Source organism: Podarcis pityusensis (genome assembly GCF_964106645.2).
Source record: "Podarcis pityusensis genome assembly, chromosome: 13".
NCBI classification, from domain to species: Eukaryota; Metazoa; Chordata; class Lepidosauria; order Squamata; family Lacertidae; genus Podarcis; species Podarcis pityusensis.
Genome location: NC_138038.1, coordinates 23,965,437 through 23,985,923, shown reverse-complemented (window position 1 = coordinate 23,985,923; position 20,487 = coordinate 23,965,437). Strand labels below are relative to the sequence as shown.

Sequence of the window (20,487 nt, the reverse complement as noted above, 5' to 3'; positions counted from 1 at the left end):
ACAGAGCCTTCTAGATGTTTCTAGACTACAACTCTCATCACCCTTGACCACTGGCCATGCTGGCTGAGGCTGATGGGAAATGGAGTCCGACAGCACCTGGAGATCAGCACATTGGCTTTTCCCGGTGTAAGGAATAGGGGATTGATGCATGAGCTGCAGAGCTCCTGGTGTGAGTCCCATTGTCAAATCTTGGTTTGAGCAGCAAAGCCTGCTCTAAAGCAACAAAGGACATGGGAGGGGGCAACCCAAGGAGTTGAACAGCGGCTTAGAAATAAGTGTCTGACAGCCTTGGGACGAATTTGGCAATGAAAGTCTGCTGAATGTGCTTTGGATCTGATAAAAAGGCTACCGGCAGGAAGTTAATACAGCAGGGTATGCAGAGGCCCAATAATAAAGCCACGAAATTTGATCTTCGTACTGATACAGATGAAGATGTTCCGGAGCTGTCAGACAAGGCCAAGGAACCTGTCATGGCTAGGGGCAGTTCTTTAGGGCTGAAAGGGCACAAAATTGACATGCCTAATTGATGAAGATGGGGACTCAGACCAGTATGTAGATAAAATCCTATTTCTGATCTTGGTGAGCCACATGTGGAGACTTTCCGCAACTGAAGAGTGTGGTAACGTGCTATAAATGAATAAATGGGTAGATGAAGAACCTGGCAATCAGACAGGCAAACACAATGAGTCTTCTCCTTACCTGTTTCTCCCCATATTGGCAAGTACTCATCCTGCTGAATGTCCAGCATTATCTCCAGGCCATTGCCTGTCCCACCCTTGAATGTGGTCAACAGAGGATGCCCATCTTCTCCTGAGTTAAACATGTAGCACTTCCCATATTTCGTAAACACCTAAGAAAACACAGAGAGGAAGAAAGATATTCAGTGACACTGTTGGTGGCCTATAGGTCCCAAAAAACCTGATTCTACAAAGAACTGCCTCAGCAATTGGTTTGCAGGGGAGGCACCTGTATAGCTCCCTTCCAACTCTACAATTACAGTGGTACCTTGGTTTTCGAACAGCTTGGCTTCCGAACAAATCGGCTCCCAAACACCGCAAACCCAGAAGTGGGTGCTCCAGTTTGCAAATGTTTTTTGGAAGCTGAATGTCCAACGTGGCTTCCACAGCTTCTGACTGAATGCAGAAAGCTCCTGCAGCCAATTGGAAGCCACGCCTTGGTTTTCGAACGGTTCTGGGAGTCAAACGGACTCCCAGAACGGATTTAGTTTGACAACCAAGGTACCACTGTATATGAAAACTGGCTTTAGCCTTGAACAGGAGCACTCTGTGGGTGTACACACAACAACATTTTATCGAAAGTCCCATTTGTGGAGTTTTTACATTCAAGACAGTTTTGCTACACAGTACAGGCATATCTCTGTATTTTTCCATTGCTGCTTACTTCTACCTTCTCCCAAATGTACCACCTCTTAAGCATTTCTAAAATCCACACCTTCCGCTGGGGCTTCCGCGTGTTATTTTCTTTTGTGGAAGGCACTTGACTGAGGTAAACTAATTACTCATGTGTTTCCTCAGCACCATTGATTTGACAGATCCCTTGTGTTTCTGGCGAATCTGTGAACACCTCGGTTATTTCATGAGAAACATCTTTCAAAGTTTGGGGAGTTAGGCAGTGCTATTTTCCTAGAAAAAGAAGTGCCGGAATTCACCATAAATGGTGCCTACCTAAGAGGTTCCAGAACTGAGTTCCAGGTGGAAAAAAGCCCTGGGGTTAGGGCTTCTAAAGGAGAGACAAAAAGCAGCAGCAGCAACCAGATCTCTCTACATGGAGGTGCCACTCATACTTGAGTAAAAGGGTGTCTGTCACATAGCACCCTAAAAGACCTCTGGAAGCAGAGAAATCCATCAAAGGAGGAGATATATGATGTGGCAGCTGCTGCAAGGGGGGGGGGGCTGAGCTGCTGTAGATACTCTCAGGTCTTTGACCCTGACCCTGCTTCCATCTCAAAAAGGACACACCAGAAACGTGGGAAGCGTCTCAAGCCCGGACGTCACATTTCCACCAGGCTATTGTTTACCTCCCAACAAACAAAACAGCGGCTTATGCTCCTGAACTCCAGAAGCATTCTCCATATCAACACATACGTAAGTCTTAATATCCTTTTCAATTGCTGCCTCACCACGCTGCGGAGAAGAGAGTCTGGGGAAGCAGGGAAAGATTTCACAGCACAAAGGGTTGGGTCCTCCTTAAGGAGGCTGTTTGCAATTTCCCTCAGCCACTGAGACAAAAAAGGCTGTTTAACAAGTCTCTTGGCTTCTCTGGATCCGCACCCCAACCAAGCCAAGCCAGAAAGATCCTTTTTGCACATTTTACGTAGCAATTGAGCCCTGCTGCAGCTGAAGCGTTGTTTCCTGCAGTAAATGCATAAAGCGTGAAGGGTAGACTTGTGCCTAAACACTTGGGGAGGGGGGGAGAGAGATGCGCTGCAGAGCCCCAATTGGCCATGGCTCTTCGGCGCGTGTCCACTATGTGTTTAGCAACGCATGCCTGCCCTTCACGCACAAGTTGCACAAGTTTCCCTTGCAGATTTTTCTCTCAATCTGTTTCTTGTCTGTCAGGGCCATGTGTGTTCTCTGAGATTAAAAAGGAACACCTTCAAAGACCAAAATCCCGCACCAAATATGTTGGATTTTGCCAGCCTGCACTTAGTATGCAAATCAGGTACATTGGCATATTTTTCTTTCTTGGTTTGAAAACATGATTCTACGGTCCTTCACCATAAACATAATTTATTCTGCTTCACCTAGTGACTAGGTGGGACTGTTAGGATTCTTGCTCCGTGCTTGCAGTCATGGGATTGTTGTCTATCACATGACAGTGTATGTTTTCATTCCAAATAGTGGGAAGTGACAGAGACAGGGTGTTTGGCATTACTGTGTTTCCGTGATGTAGGACTATTGTCCTTTGTTCTTTCTCTTTGCTGTCCGATGAGAAAGAGGAAGGAGCTAAGTCAGAATGCTCCGAGTGTATTATATGTAAATAAACATAGTTTAGCCAAAATGCTGTGCTACTGTGTTCTGTTACACAAACTGCTAACACTCCGCAGGATCCTAAGTGTGCTAATGCCACTTGGTGTCAGTCACTGGGATGCTTTGGCTGGAGAAAGCTTTAGAAGCTCCCGACCGACCAGGAGGGAGAGAACATGCCAGTCAGGCATGTATCTCTACCAGGGTCCTACACTTGAGTAGGACGAGCCTAACATGGACAAGGAGTTGTGGGGGGTAGGCACTGAAACTTTATCCCTTGGCCACTGAAATCTTGTTCAGCTTTAATGAGAGTATGGGTTTGGAATTGCACACATACCTTCAAGCACACACACACACACACATGTGCTTGAAAGCTGCTTAAATAAATAATGGCAGACAGAGAAAAGCTGAGATTCTCAAGAAGTCATATTTTATGGTTCCCTGCCTCTCATCCAAAAAGCTGCTGCTTAGCAAAAAAATACGTAACATTATATTCTGATGTATGCTTGATCCAGGAAACCCCATAGATTCCTAGAGAACCCTTTCCAACTTGACTTATCCTACAGCTCTTATAAATCAGTCACAATGTTTTTCTATATATTGCAGAAGATTCTGAGGTCACATACTGGGTTTTAGTCTCTGCTGGGTCCCTGCTGGTCAGGCCTGTTGAACCTAAATGCTGCATTCCACAAACGGACAACAAGCCAGAACATACCCAACACCCCTGTCCCTCCCACCCCGTGGATGGACAAATGTGGAATTTGTCCCCCTATGAGGGGAATTAGGGGTCTTTAAACAACTCTCAGCACCCTTAACAAATGATATTTCCCAGGATTCTTTGAGGGGAAGCCATTACTGTTTAAAGTGGTATCATAGCACTTTACAAGTTTGGTGGAGGTGGAGCCTGTTTTTGTATTATGAGACCACTTGTCGACATTTGCCCAATCCACATTTGTCTCCTATTCCCCTCATAGAGCTACAGTTACTTGAGTGGCTTAATTATCCATCCCTCTTCCCAGGGAACTCTGAGAAGTGAAGCTCTGTGAGGGGGATATGGGCTTAAGGACATATTTTGTCACGGTCTTTGCTCAAAGACAATAAGGGGATTGAAGATGGCAATTACGAGCATCAGCACTGGATGCTGTGGTGGCACTGAGGATGCTTCCCTCTCTGAAGCGAAAGTGTTACCACAACTCCAGGCTGAGATCTTGAGAAAAAAGCCCACCCCTGGTTTTCCTAACATAGGTTTAGTCTTCATTCTAGGCAATTAGCACTTTGGGGAAACATCCACAACTACAGCAATTTGTTTAATTTACAACCCCATGCATGTCTTAGCTGTTCAGAGCCTGACCGCTAGAATTTCTTCAACTGCTGCCTGAATATTAGCTCCGTATTTCTTTTTAAATACCCACTCAAGCAATGCTAAATTGTGCTGATGGTAGGAGAGGTGATTTAGCACACCTCTAAAGGGCCCTCTATAGCAATCAGCAGTCAAACAAAGCCTTCTGCTGATTTGCTGTTGTGGAAAGCGGCCCCTTGTTTTCCCAGACATCCCAAGTAGGTGAATGCAAGGCTCCTTGCTTTCCAGACATCCCTACAGACTGGATGGGGTGGAGGATGGAGGCTCAACCACTTCTGTTCAGGAACAACCTCACTCATTCTTTCTTTTCTATTCCCTCTCCATTCAGGGAAGAGGAAGTGCAAACATGCCCTGAAAGCACACATCCAGACCAAAAACTCCCTCTGAAGAAGTGGGTATGTAATTTGAAGGCACTTCTGGATTCTTTGATGTCACTTGAGGCTCTGGTGGCCTCGGTGGCACAGAGTGCCTTCCATCAGCTTTGGCTGGTGTCCCAGCTGTGCCCCTATCTGGACAGGGATAGCCTTACGTCTGTCATTTGTGCTCTGGTAACATCTAGGTTAGATTACTGTAATGTGTTATATGTAGGGCTGTCTCTGAAGACGGTTCAGAAACTGCAGCTGGTGCAGAATTTGGTGACCAGGTTGCTCACCAGGGCACGATGGTTTGAGCATGTTACACGAATCCTGGCTTGACTGCACTGGCTGCTGATTAGTTTCCAGGCCTATTTCAAAGCATTGGTTTTGACTTATAAAGCCTTAAATGGCTCGGGACTACAGTACCTCAAGAACCACCTCTCCCCATATGAACCAACTCAGATCCTGCAATTATCATCTGAGGCCTTTCTTTGTGTGCCTCTTCCACAAGATGTCCAGAGGATGGCAATACAAGAACGGGCCTTTTCTGTGGTGGCTTCCTGTTTAGTGAATGCTCTCCCCAAGGAGGCTCACCTGGCTCCTTTATTATATATCTTTAGGTACCAGGCTTTGGCTGATTAAACATTGTATGTTTACATTGTATGTTAGGTAACCAGAGCTTTGGCTGATTAAACATTGTATGGCATTTTAACTGTATTTGTGGGAGGCAGGTGATTGGTTTGTTCTTGTTCTTGTTGTCTATGTATTTTGTGTTTTCTCGTTTTGTACTGCCCTGTGATCTTCAAATGAAGGCCAGCATACTTACTTACTTACTAGATAAGATAAAATAAGATAAGACGTCCCCCCCTTTCAAATCCAGATGTTTGGCCGGTGATTATGATTACTCAGAGAGGAAGAAAATGCACTCTTAATTATTTTTTATTTATTAAAATTTATATGACTCTTGTCTTTTGGGTAAAAAAGCCCCCTTTCTCTCTTCGCCTCAAATGGCTAGGCAGAAGGTGGAACATGGCAACAGACTGGTGGCCCCAGCTATTCAAGAAGCAGTCGGGGGGACTGTTTCCTTCTGCTCCAGAAAACCACTGGAGAGCTGGCAGAAAATGGCCCTTCTGGCAGTGGAACAGGCTCTGTTATCCCTCATGAAAGAGTCTGTATTTTACAGCCACTTGTCTGGAGTGCTGGACTAGGTTTCAGGCAAAACAATCTTAATGGCAGCCCACGCCTCTCTTTGCCTCAGGCACTGTCTGAGGCCTTGATGAGCTCTTACTTAAACAAAGCTCGCTTCGTAGGCAACAACATCCTTTCCAACAAAACCCAAAAAGGATCTATAATTGATTCAGACGCAACATCCCATAGTTCCTTGACAAGTCCCCCCCAAGGGACGGTTCAGTCACACACACACACACACACACACACACACCCTGTAAACACACCCCCTTCCACAACGTTATGGGCTCTGCTGCTCTCCACATCTCTGACCTCATCATGTCTGTCATGTTCTGGAGATTAAGCCTGCCATTTTGAATCCTTGATAATATTGGGCTTGGCAGACATCCCACCCAGCTAGGTCAAAGATAAATACAAACCCAAGCACCGCACTGTGGGGAAATTGACAACTGCGCTTCCTAGAAAAGTCCGTTTTGTGGGGTGGGGGAAAAGACTTTATTACTCCACATCAGCACTTTCTAGCTTTTATGACTGTCAAAGCCAGCCAGCGTACAAGGGCACTGAACAAGGAATAGGGCTGCATAAAACCCCTAAACAACTCTCTTCTAGGAAATTAAACTGGATATATTGAACTGTGGCAAAACAGGTCGGTCACACGTCCTAAACCACTTGTACCCAGAATACCATGTTAGCTTTGTTCTCATAAAAGTTCTCTTTCACAAGCCCAGTGCTAGTACAGTGCATTGGCCACTATTCAAGGTGCTACTTTTAATTCGCAAAGCCATAACTTTTATGACACAAAGTAAGAGCTAAAACACATTGGGGACACAAAGATTACCCTAACTGAGGTTTGCTGGAAGAAACCTGAACACTATACTGCAGCTAGAATGCTACTGCATGATGCTGTTGAGCGAAGTAATAACCGTTTGCAGGTTTATGCAGAACTAAGAGCCAGAGGTGTTTCTTCAATGACTTCTGGTGGCTGGTGACTACTGGCTACTATATTTATTCCACCTAAGAATGTAAGAACAGTTCTGCCTATGGAAAGCCCACAAGTAAGACTTATCCCCTCCTGTGGTTTCCAGCACCTGTTATTCAGAAGCATACTGCCTCCAACTGTGGAGGCAGAGTACAGCATTCATTGCTAGTATCTCAGGAGTCTCCTCCAGCACCATAATTCAAAAGCATCAATTCTTCGGCGATCAGACCATAAAGAAAGCTGATCGCCGAAGAATTTATGCTTTTGAATTATGGTGCTAGAGGAGACTCTTGAGAGTCCCATGGACTGCAAGAAGATCAAACCTATCCATTCTTAAGGAAATCAGCCCTGAGTGCTCACTGGAAGGACAGATCCTGAAGCTGAGGCTCCAATACTTTGGCCACCTCATGAGAAGAGAAGACTCTCTGGAAAAGACCCTGATGTTGGGAAAGATGGAGGGCACAAGAAGGGGATGGCAGAGGACGAGTTGGTTGGATAGTGTTCTCGAAGCTACCAGCATGAGTTTGACCAAACTGTGGGAGGCAGTGGAAGACAGGAGTGCCTGGCGTGCTCTGGTCCATGGGGTTACGAAGAGTCGGACACAACTAAACGATTAAACAACAACAAATTTATAGCCTTATCCTCCATTAAGTTTGTCTAATCCTCTTTTAAAGCTATCAAAGGTGGTGACCATCACTGCCAATTCCACAGTTTAACCAAGCACTATGTAAAGAAGTACTTTCTTCTGTCTGTCCTCAATCTTCCACCACCCAACCTCATTGAATGCCCACAAGTTCCAGTGTTATGAGTGAAGGAAAACAACTTATTCTCTATCCACTTTCTCCATGCCACCCACAGTTTCAAAACACTTCTATCATGTCGCCTCTCACTCACCTTTTCTCTAAATTAAAAAGCCCCAAATACTGCAACCTTTCTTCACAGGGGAATTCATTCACTCCCTTCATCATTTTGGTTGCCATTTTTTGAAACTTTCCCCAACTCTACAATATCCTTTCTGAGGTGAGGCAACCAGAATGGTACACAGTATTCAGGGGCGCCATCTGCTAGGGGCTGAACCTTTCCCCCCCCCATACTTTCGAGGAGGGTGCCACTCCTCCCCCCAAAAAGTCCAAAGCCTTCCTGAGGAGGCCAAGCATGGAGCCAAGTGTGGCACGGCTTCAATATCCTCCTCCTGCCATGGAGGAGGCTGGAAGCAGCAGGAGAAGGTGCAACCATTGAAGCTGTGCTGCTGCTGCACTTCTGCTAAGCTCAGCTCTGCCTCTGACATCCTGATGTCTCATGTACCATGTTGTGACATCACACATGCAATATCATGTGCCACCAGCCCCCCTTCTTATTTGGAAGCTGGCATGTGTGACTGTTTTCCAAATGCAGTTGCACAATAGATTTGTATAATGGCGTTATGGTATTGGCAGAAAACGCAAGGTGAACTGACAGCACCACCATCTCCATCTTCTGCTGCTAATGCTGATTTGCACAGTGTCCCTCCTTCTCACATCAGAAGGATTTAAGGACAGACTATACAGTATACAGAGTGGGAGCTTTCTATATATGCCCATTCTGGAGCAGAACTGGGGCAGAATAATAAAACTTAAAAGTACCGTATTTTTCGCTCTATAGGACGCACTTTTTCCCCTTCAAAAATGAAGGGGAAATGTGTGTGCGTCCTATGGAGTGAAGATGCCATAGCCCCGCGACCCTCTCCCGGCTGGAGAGGTGACGCGCGGCTATGGCAGGAACCTCTACAGCCCCGTGTCACCTCTCCAGCCAAGAGAGTGCGCGCGCGGGGCTAAAGCAGCCCCCCGCGACCCTCTCCCGGCTGCAGAGGTGACGCGCGGCTATAGAGGCTCCTGCCATAGCCGCGTGTCACCTCTCCAGCCGGGAGAGCGCGCGCGGGGCTAAAGCAGCCCCCCGCGACCCTCTCCCAGCTGGAGAGGTGACGCGCGGCTATGGCAGGAGCCTCTACAGCCCCGCGTCACCTCTGCAGCCGGGAGAGCGCGCGCGGGGCTAAAGAAGCCATAGCCCCGCGACCCTCTCCCGGCTGGAGAGGTGACGCGCGGCTATGGCAGGAGCCTCTATAGCCGCGCATCACCTCCCCAGCCAGGAGAGCGCGGGCGGGGCTAAAGAAGCCATAGCCCTGCAACCCTGTCCCGGCTGGAGAGGTGACGCGCGGCTATGGCTCTCCGCTGCGCCTTTCCGCTGCTCCCTGACCTGCTCTTTGGGGCTGGTGGTGGGCTTCCCCCCGGCAGCCCCAAAGAGCAGGTCGAAAGGAACCTGAAGCCTGGAGAGCGAGAGGGGTCAGTGCACACCGACCCCTCTCGCTCTCCAGGCTTCCAAGGTAGCCGCCTGAACGCACCTTAAATGGCACCTTGTTTTAGATTGGGAAAACAAGAGGGGGAAGGTTCTCCCCCTCTCTGTGCAGCGCCTCCTGTTGCTTCACTGAAGGGGCGCTGGGCAGAGAGGGGAAAAAAATTTTTTTCTTGTTCTCCCCCCTCTAAAACAAAGTGCGTCCTATTGTCCGGTGTGTCCTATGGTGCGAAAAATACGGTATATTGGGAACATAGGTGCACTTTGGAAGAAGAGGCATGAGAGGCATGTTTAATTAAGTGGTTTTGTTTTGTTGCTTGCTTGCATGCCCTCCTTTGTTTCCTAAAAGGATTTATGATCTTTGGGAAATTAGATTATGAGTCCTTTGGGGATAGTAAGGACAAGTCCTTGATGACATTATAGCATCTTGCCCTGAACTAGAGAAGAAGGTAGGCTGCAAGTATAATAAATATACAAGGAGATGTTTAATAGCTGCTCAGATCTTTAGACAGAGACCTGGACTACCTCACATCTGAGGAATAGGAGGATGCTCAGAAGTCAATGCCACCAATCTATTATTTCCAGGCATGAGTGATGCTGAGTTAGGTCTCTGGCTTGACATTTTTGCAGGCTCTTCCTCACAGCAGAGAAGGGAATTGGATCCCTCCTGAGAGAAGACCTGAGCAGGAGGCAGTGCCTGTAACCTATTTGCTAATTGGGGAACCCAGGCCTGGGTCATGGTGCCATTCTGAGCAAGCTACACTTAATCTAACAAGGCGACCTTCTATGGGACTATCGTTTTCTGCCTTCACAAAATGTCAGAGGTCAGAGTGATGGACATTTGCTTAAGGGTTTCTTACAGCAGCCTTTGCTGATCCTCTGCTTTGAGGCTCTTTGCAAACCTGATTGATGTCAAAGACCTTCAAGGGAAAGAGGTTTAACATTTTAAAGAACAGTTTTATAAACGGATTCAATTATACATGGCCCAGCGTGTGGATGAAAGCAAAGCATGCCCACCACGCAGGTCACAGTTTTAATCCAGAAATGTGAGATGGGGAGGGTTCACCCTGCTTTTCATAAGTTCAAAGATGTCTTGGTTTTGATGAAAACATGGAAGCTATCCAAGAACCAGAGATGGGCTATTGAGAGATCATCCAACCCACGGCCACCACTGACGGTCAGCAAAGATTCTGAAGACTTAAAATCAAGTGGATTTTTAAGGGCTGGCTCATACACAACACACACACACACGTATATACATCAAATGAGTACTGTTCATATGATGACTGGCAGCTGAATGGGTGAAATGATCCCATTTGAAAAAACACTGTGTGTTGAAGTGATGTGAAAAGTTATCATTATTCCTGCAATACTGTATTTACACATACATAAAAGTTAGCCGGTTATATCGTTTCCATCTAGTTGATATATGTTCATGTGTGAAACAGCCCCAAGACAGGACTTTGTAAGCCTGTTTCTTCTACTCTCTGTTCGGCACAGTTGCTTTGCTAGGCTCTTCCAACACTTGTGTTAGGACCACGGCTACATACCGTGCACTACAAAGTAAAAGAATCAAGGTTCAACATTAAGGCATTTCAAACTTGCCCCAAGAAATGCTGAATTTCCTATAGCCTGCCAGAAAATGTAGTTATCAGCACCAATAACTGGGAAGATTTGAGATATTATAGTCAAATGAGGACAAATGTGCATTTTGCAAGGAAATGTGAAAGTAGGATTTCTTTTTCTTTCTTTCTGAGAAAGTACCGTAATTTCAGTTCTAAAGATAACCGAAGGGGGGTGGGTTACGGATTGTCAGGAACAACACAATCTTGCTTTTAAGGAGCTTTAGCCAATAACAGAAGCAACTGGGAAGTCACAGAGAAAAGACCTAGTGAGGTATGTAGGGTAAAAATTCAACTCTGCCATGATGCTTGTTGTTGTTGTTTAGTCGTTTAGTCGTGTCTGACTCTTCATGACCCCATGGACCAGAGCATGCCAGGCACTTCTGTCTTCCACTGTCTCCCGCAGTTTGGTCAGACTCATGTTTGTAGCTTCGAGAACACTGTCCAACCACCTCGTCCTCTGTCGTCCCCTTCTCCTTGTGCCCTCCATCTTTCCCGACATCAGGGTCTTTTCCAGGGAGTCTTCTCTTCTCATGAGGTGGCCAAAGTATTGGAGCCTCAGCTTCACGATCTGTCCTTCCAGTGAGCACTCAGGACTGATTTCCTTCAGAATGGAGAGGTTTGATCTTCTTGCAGTCCATGGGACTCTCAAGAGTCTCCTCCAGCACCATAACTCAAAAGCATCAATTCTTCGGCAATCAGCCTTCTTTATGGTCCAGTTCTCACTTCCATACATCACTACTGGGAAAACCATGGTTTTAACTATATGGACCTTTGTTGGCAAGGTGATGTCTCTGCTTTTTAAGATGCTGTCTAGGTTTGCCATCGCCTTTCTCCAATGATGCTTAGAGAATCTAATTGGGAAGCCATTTTCTTACCTAGCTATCTATAGAATTCTAGCAGCTACCTTGATGAGATTCAAACCAAAGTTTGGGACATCAATAGGTATCAGCAACTCTCCCAATTTTGGTTTCTCAATTTTCCATGCTTTCCAATTCTCCACATTTCCACGTCAGTTTGTGAATTATTTTTAAAAGCAAGTCCTCTTGAAGATTCAACAGCATTTCAGTGTTAATTTCTACACACATGCATGTATTTCTGCAAAATATACACATTTTTGAATAGCAATTTCCCTGTTTTTAATGCATTTTTGTATGCTATTTTCAGTAATATATCCATTTTTTTATCCACACTTTACCCAAGTATATGCACTTTTGTACAAGTTCCTTGACAGGAGAACTGAATTGCATATTTTTTATCGAAAGCGCAAATTAGGTAGGGTCACCTATAAATGTGAACTGAATGAAATTCCTCCCCCATCCCAAGATATAACCAATCATAACTCAGACAGACTCTGCTCGATTTGAAAAGTCCACTAAGAAAGGGTTTTCTCATTTACATGTAGTTCACATCATCCCAGATTATGAGGCCAAAAAGCAATAATTTGAAATGGTACTATATACGGTAAATAAATCCAATTTCTAAGTTATGATTTCTATCAGAGCCAAAAAAAGAATTACTCTTGAGAGTAGATTAAGGTGGGGAAAATTACACCCAACCTGCTTTATTCAGTCAGTTAAAAGTCAGAATGAAAGAAGAATGACTTGACAAAGCTTCCAAAAGTCACAGGAGGCAACTGCTTGGAGTGTTCTGTTTCATAACCTCAAGCTGCCAGTGACCAGCTCGCGTGCTCCTGCAATGTGCCAAGCTATTAGCCCCATGCTACAAGCGGCTGCTTGCAGTTCAGCATTCTCAATTGGCACCTTCCTAAGCCCAGCTGCCAGCGTTCTCCAAGCTGCCACACAGACGACTGTCACACCAAAGGTGATGATGATACCAGACTGTCATCCTTGGAGCTTGGACTTGGTTAGAATTCAACATTTGGGGGCCCAGATCTGAACACCGAGAAGTGCTTTCTACAGCCAAGGCATTGCAAAATGGTAAATCGCCCAAATCCAAAATGTAGATATTCATGGTCTAAGTCAGTGGTTTTCAACCAGTGTGATGTGGCACCCTGGGGTGCCTTGAAAGATTATCAGGGGTGCCGCGGGCAGCACTGGCCTATGTTGTGCTTTCCTTCCATCCCTCCTCTGATGCCCTCTTGCTGTTGGGAATGGACAGACTGTTATGTACTGAAGTTCTCACCCTGGGCCAGCAGGGGGATACTGTAGATAGTTCAGGTCCACATATGCAAATAAGGGATCGAAAGTGACGTTCAGTGATTGGATAGTTACAGAAAATGGTTACTGTTGCGTTCTAGTGGAGCTCTATATAAGCAGGCTGGCTGAACCCTTCAGTTCAGTTCTGTTCTGGCCTGTGAATAAACAAGAGCTGTTTGAAGAATCACTGTGTCGTCTGATATGTTCACCCACAACTTAACACTGGCGACAAGGGTGGGATGGATGGACAACAGAGCACAGCCAGATGCAGCCACCCTCTGAGCGGAGCTGAATCACTGAGCTGAAACACCGAGCGAAATCACTGAACGTCACTTTCGATCCCTTATTTGCATATGTGGACCTGAACTATCTACGGTATCCCCCTGCTTGCCCAGGGTGAGAACTTCAGTACATAACACAGACATGTCCCAGGCCAATGTGGGGCAGTGTTAGGAGGCGCCTCTCTTTGGGGAAGGGAAGCTCAGAGACCAGCGGTGGCAACAGCAGCTGCCCCAAGGGCTCCCAAGGAGAGGGGAGAGGAGAGGAGGCTGAATGAACCCTCCACATGGGAGGTCGTTTGAGAAAGGGTGAAAGGCTGCCAGCTTTGTGGGCAAGGAGTGATGTATCTAGGCTCCTGAGCCCCACAAGGGTACCGCAGAAAAAAATGTAGTTGGTCAAGGGAGCTGTGGACTCAAAAAGGTTAAAAACGTTTGGCTTAAGTTTACATCATTTTCCTGCAAATGTTTCAAAATCTGTAGTTGGCACATGACCTCCGATTATCTTTTGATTCTAATCGGCTTCTTTGGCAACCAATCATCTTATCAGGGTAGGCGCTCAGCAACAAACTTTCTTCTGCTAACTCCCTGAATGTGATGGGTGTTGAGAGCTGAGAACACTGCCCTGAATAGCAAACACCTAGAGATTAATCCTTTAAAATGGAGATCAAGTCCATTCTCTTTTTTCAGTAAGCTATTTTCTATGCAAATGAAGTTCCAAGGATCCTGAGCTTGTTCTGTAATTAGTGTCAAGTTAATTAAAAAAGAAAGCCTTTAACAGGTGTTCATTTCACATTTGGTGAAGGGACGTTGAAGCCTGCCCATCACTGCTGCCTGTCTCCCGTACAGATTTGGAAGTGAAAAATGTGGGATGAATTATTACTAGAGCAGTCAAGTACAACATTTTCCTGTTGCCTAGAATGGACACACAGGGGAATGTGGCTCCAGACAGGGATGACTTCCTGTCCTACCTGCTCTGGAGCTTCCTCCCCCTGTGTGTGACCAGGTAGATGGGCATGACCCTAGCTGACCAGATAAAAGGACTGACCATGCAACCATATCTTTCTTAAAAATTATAACTAAAATTGGTCCTCCAAGAGATAAGCAGCTCAGTCCTGTGGCTGGCTTGGGGTGTCCTGCTAACCTGGACAGAACGAAGGAGCAGTGGGGAAAGGTCAGTCTCACACAAACCAAAAGTGAATTCCAGAAACCCAGGCAATACAGCAAAGGATTCTGGGACACTCTCAGCATGCGCAGGATGCTTGGTGAGGGCAAAAGCAAAGGGTCACCATGAACTTGCACACTTCTTTTAACCAGAAACCAGATTGAATGTTGCTGCCCTAGGTAGCTGCTTAGCTTGCAAGTATGATTCTGTGAGCCCTGTCAAAACTCTGGGGCAGGACACCCTTTACCTGCAGAAAATAAATATATTTGACACTGGCCTATCAAGACTCTTATTTATTTATCACTATACAAAAACAGTGCCAGGTGCCAGGAACTGCTGTACAAAACACAGTGGGAACCAGTGACAAAATGGCTGCCATGTGGGCATAGCAAGATTCAAAATGGCTGCCATCCAGGTGTGGCATAACAAAAAATAGCTGCCCTATCAAAAAAAGAGCAGGAAAAAGGGCAAGATCATGAAAAGGGGTGGAAATTCTCACCCCTCTCCATGAATGAGAAAAAAGACACCGACATAAGTCACCACTGTGCTCACTTCACACAGAGAAAGTATTCGTACCTCTACTCTGTTCAGAACAGAAGAAAATATGCGTGCCTAATTCTGGCATAAAATGAAATGTGGGCTTGTCTGGGGTGGGGACTTCTTTAATGTAGAAAAAGCCAAGTCATTGCAAACAGGAACCAAGCAGGAAGAGCAAACAGTCTCTTGTGCATTGTGGATTGTAAAGGGGGGACTGGCAGACATGCTGGAGCTCAAGGGCTTCAAGTTGGCAGCGCTGTGCGGTCCTTGACCTGAGGAGCTTACAATCCACATTTCCACAGTGAGGGAGACAATAGGCAAATGGGAGGGATGGGAGGAAAGAAAGAGACGAGAGCAACTGTCTGAACAGCAACAAGGACACTGACTTTTATATACTTTGCTTTCATCCCCAACAAAATAAAACCTAAGGGGTTTAGTCAAAGGCTCCAAAGAAGAGAGGAGTTTAGAGGACAGGCTTTAAAAGAAAGAGGGCGGGAGGGAGGGAGAGGTGGTGGTGGTCATGGAAAGTGTTGGCAGGTAAGGACAAAAGGGTAAGAGTAAGACAAGCCCACAGTAAGCTTTGATGGGAGAGACAAAGAGGAGTTTCTGCTGGATTCTTCCCACACAGTGCTTTCCCCCCCAGGAAAAATAGGTGCTGGAACTCACCATGAAGTTGTTACAGTAAGTTGCAGGGTGACTTGGTGCAGCCCTGAACAGATGCCATTTTGACAACAGCCGAATTCACCGCCCACAGAGGTGCTAAAAACTACAGCAAAATTGTGAGATCTTCTGCGCTGTGCAAGAGCTCAGGTGAAATCTTCCTGAAAATGAATGCAATACTGCCCTAAATCGGTGCTGCTGCTGGCAGATGGGGGGGGGGGGTGCCTGCAGGACTGAAGCATGGGAGTTTCTGTAGCCTCACCCTGCCTAATGGCCCAGCCCCAAATTCACACACCCAGGTATGTATCATTCTGCCTTTATCCTCACAGCAACCCTGTGAGGTAGTCGAGGTTGGCAGGTGGTAACTTGCCCAAAGTCCCTGTGAGCTGCATGAGAATGTCACTCTGGCCTTTCTGTGTTAGGCCCAGGGCTTTTTCTCAGCCAGAAATCACCGAAACTCAGTTCCGGCACCTCTCTGGTGGGCGCCATTACCATTCTAAGAGAACGAGGGAGACATTCATGGTGAGTTCCATCACCTTTTTTTCTACAAAAATAGCACCAGTTAGGTCAAACTCTCTCCCTACTGCCACAGCTCAAGCCTTTTGTATCTCCTATAACCCATTCCCTCCCACTCTCCCAGCAGAGGGGAAGAGGTTTCGGTTAAAGAGTTTGTATGACTGCCTTGATAAAGCACACCTTGATAAATTGGCACTCTAGGCTGCAAGCAGGAAAATGAAATTCAGCAAAGACAAATGTAAAGTATTACATGCTGGAAAAAGCAGACCAAATATATAAATAGGAAACTGGGGGATAGGACGGGTAGGACAGCAAGGAACTGGCTAGGCTCCAGAATAAGTGAGAAGGATTCAAAGGCTTAGGATTACTCACAAGTTCAGTGTGAGAATCTTGCATTGTAATGCTGCTATGAAAAATACTGTTGGGGTTTTGAGGGACAGGGAAGGGAGAAGCTTGGTCGTATGAAAGCTGCCTGTCATACCATGTGGCCCATCCAGCCCAGCATGATCTTCTACTCTGCCTGACAGTGGCTCTCCCAAGTTCCCACACAGAAGCCCTTCCCAGCCAAGCTACTTGAGATCATTTTTAATTGGAAATGCCAAGAATGAAACCTGGGGCCTTCTGCATGCACTAAGACAGGGGTCAGCAAACTTTTTCAACAGGGGGCCGGTGTACTGTCCCTCAGACCTTGTGGAGGGCCGGACTGTATTTTTTTGGGGGGAAATAAACGAATTCCAATGCCCCACAAATAACCCAGTGATGCATTTTAAATAAAAGGACACATTCTACTCATGTTAAAACACGCCGATTCCAGGACCATCCGCGTGCTGGATTTAGAAGGCGATTGGGCCAGATCTGGCACCCGGGCCTTAGTTTGCCTACCCATGCACTAAGCTATGTCCAGCAGGCAGCAGCCTAGGATGCCAGAAGTAAAATCATCATTGATAAACTAGACTAAAAACTTTTAGTCTGTTTCTGGTTCCTTACAAGAAAACTAGTCCAGGTAGCAAAATAGGCAGGTTAGGAATTGCTCGTTCTCCTTCAGATTAGAAAAACTCATAACCATTCACTGGAGTAAAAAAAACAACTGAGAAGCAGCATGCTTAAAGATTCTGCAGCGCATATGAAACTTATGGAACTCATCACCCACAGGATGTCATTACAGGTCCTAGCAGAAGTGGCTTTTTAAAGGAGTAATAGATACATGGAATGCGGGTCTACTAGAAAGCTACAAGCCTTGATAGCGCCTAAAAGCGTCATCTCTATTTCCGCAGATTTTTGCCCCAGCAGGTGCTGGCAGATAACAACAGAGAACAGATATTACCATCATGCACCATTCTCTTCTATGAATTTTCCTTTCCCATCTGGCTGGCCGCTGTCAAACCTGAAGAGGGGCTTTCTCTGACTCAATACTGCAATTCTCATGTTCAAACCTGCCTAATCTCAACTATGGCTGAAGCACAGCTGGGATGTGTCAACTGCACTAGGGATATTTTGACCACTGGTGGTCCCAGGTGCTGGATTTGGCCCACAAAACAATTTTATCCTAGGCCACCTTACTACATTTTAGTTGGAACATGAAAAAAGATTTGCCCACAGTTTCAAGGTGGGAAAAGTGTTTTGTTTTCAGAGACAATCCCTGTTTCAACATTCTCTCTATGGCTCAAGCTGTATTGCTGTGTGAGGCCTAAAGATGTTGTCTCCTCTCTGTTCCACATACAGAAGCTGACTAGACTGGCAGCTGACCATTACTTCAATAGTTACGAAATAGCGTCTTGTGGCAGAGGGCTAGCTTGCACAGAAGGGGCAGGACAGATCATGTAGCATACATAGCTCGGTTCTCCAGTAAGGGGGCAGGAATAGCTGAGAGGGGGTTAGGAAGGGGTGGCCGCCACTGCTCCCAGCATCTGCCTGCGGTGGTAGCCTCTCTCTACTCAGTGGTGGAGTCAGCTCTGCCCCCTCTCTCTGGACCTTGTATAGAAATCCTAATTGCTAGGTGGTGTTATCCCTATTATACAACTTATCCATTTCTGAAGGGGTCTGGCTGTGTAGCAAAATAACATCATTATTTGGAAAACGAAGTTATCCCCTTCCCTTCCCTACCACAGGTCCACCTAGAAGGCCAGGAACAAGAATACAACCTTTTAATGTTTAAATATTAGCGAGGCTATAAACTTTTAAAAGGCTATTTGTTGCCTTTTATAGCTGAAATAATGTGTTTCTTAAAATCTGGGCCTGAACAAAGCAGTCAGGATTTATTAAAGGTATATTGTAAATACCAGCAAAGCAATGCTACCTCAGCCAAAAGATCGAATATATGCTATATCTTTCTGCCTGCGACATATGTTCTGTTGTCAGTGACCATTATTAAAAAGGAATAATGACGCTTCAGTTCAATCCAGTGCAAAGGCAATTCTTTTTTAAATCAATGGAACTTAAGCATGGGTTAACATTCTTTCAACTGCACCTTTTAATTACACTTTGAAATGCACAAAATGCAATAAATGTGCATTGCCTCCCTTAGTCATTAAAATCATAGGGCTGGATAGAATTCCTTGAAGCCCAGCTCCATATTCAATGGGGGGGGGGGAGATCTTAGGGGGAGATTCTACAAGTTGGTCTCTTGCTGTCTTCTATCCTTGTTTCCCGGTTAGCTCACCTGCTGAAATACTCGGGCCACATTATGTAATATCATTTCTTATCTGCATGATATTTCACTTCCTTCTTCAGAGAAGCTAGACACTATGTGGGGTCCCCCCGCTGCCACCAAATAAACCTCCCTCTTTCCTCACTGAAATTGCACTTAGCGATCATTACTCCAGCCCCTCAAAAGCGAAACATAAAAGTGTTCATAAACATTCTGTGACATCACAGAAACTCAGCCAATGGGAAAGGCAGACTACACATATATTCAGATTTTGGAGCTATTTCTCCCTCACAATTCTTGAGAATGCCAGAGTCAAAATATAGAGAGTGAATGCTTGCCTTCATTAGCTTTAAAAATTCAGAAGCCACTCCCTCTCCCTTCTCCTTGGGCTGTCTTATTAATATTTAAGAGCTGGCATGAACAGTTCCTGCTGAACAGGCTTTTTCCATAGCTGAGCTTTGCTTAGGTTTTTACAGCTCAAATACATCTTGCCAAACAGAAAAGCTTGCCAGCTGACAGTGGCACCAACAGCCATACCACAGCCTTCCTGAATCACTGCTTGCATTGGCCATTTCCGGCCTCCCCTAGTGATGTTGCCCAATCCTTGCTGAGTCAACCAGTCACTGCCTCATCTTGCGGCAATGTACTCTGAGCGCTAATTATGCACAAAGACGTAATACTTCTTCCTTTGCCTTTGATGAGTCCTGAGCCTGCTGCCAATCAGTTTCGCCAGATGACCCTGAGTTGAGTTCTCACGCAGAGAGAAAATAGACTAGGTAACGTTCATAATTTTACAAACCTCAAACAACCTTTGCCTCTAATCACCTTTCCTATTATTATAATAAACTGAAAGTCTCAACTTATAAAGCACACAGCCTGAGGCTCTTCACGTTCATCAGGGCAGGGTGGAACTGCAGACCTAGTTCCTGAGGAACAGCAGCCTCTCTCAAGGGAAGGCGTGAAGAGGGCAGTGGTGTTGCATGTCTTCAGCTGAACACAATCAGGAGCTTTCATGCAACTGGGAACCCTGAGTCGTTAGGGTTCCTGATCATGTGGGCGCTTCTATGTGTGTTCATCTGAGCACACTGAGAAGCCCCATTCAGCCCTTGCTGTTGGGATGGTGCAAGTAGAATAGGAACACTGGAAATGAAGCTGGGACATACAAATCTTAGGGAAGGTGTCTATAAATGTGAAAGGTTGTCATTTTTGGATTCTTTCCTGGAACACTGGGATAATGCCAATGGATAACGTTTTTAAAAAGTAACTAATAAAACCAGGGCATGGGGAGGAGGGGGGCAAAGCAATACTGCAAACAATAAAAAGACAGTTTTTAAAGAGAGTGATGCTAAGTAGGCGACAGCCCATTCTCCAAGCATCATCAGCTTTATGGCTTCATGGAATATTTGATAATATTTAGCCAGTCAATTGACAAAACTTACCGGCCAATTGACCTATAAGCTTATCCTTGTTTGCATCCAGACTTCCTGAGATTGCCGTGATTTCAGATTGAAGATACTGATATTTTAAAAAACCCAACTGTGAATAATGCTGCGATTTGCACAGCGTTGCGGTTTTATATACACTTTGGTACCTTGGGAGTGAGTGAACTCTGGTTTGAAGTGACTTCAAGCAGCACATATATACAAGAATAGCCCAACACACACACTCAAGATGTGAAAATCAATCAATAAAAAACCTTCCTTTTTTC

The 20,487-nt window shown here is 45.7% G+C and overlaps 1 protein-coding gene across 5 annotated transcripts in view; it reads right to left on the bottom strand.

Annotated features, from left to right (window-relative positions):
* LOC308462057 (acid-sensing ion channel 2) overlaps positions 1-20,487 on the bottom strand; it is a 382,247-nt gene that overhangs the window by 63,926 nt on the left and 297,834 nt on the right. For all 5 annotated transcript variants that reach the window (XR_013978988.1, XR_013978989.1, XM_080979376.1 and 2 more), the window contains one exon: positions 700-850. Coding sequence is in view for 3 of the 5 variants with exons in the window: in XM_080979376.1 (XP_080835502.1) it covers positions 700-850 (151 nt within the window). In the remaining 2 variants the exon portion in view is untranslated. The remainder of the gene's footprint in view (positions 1-699; positions 851-20,487) is intronic.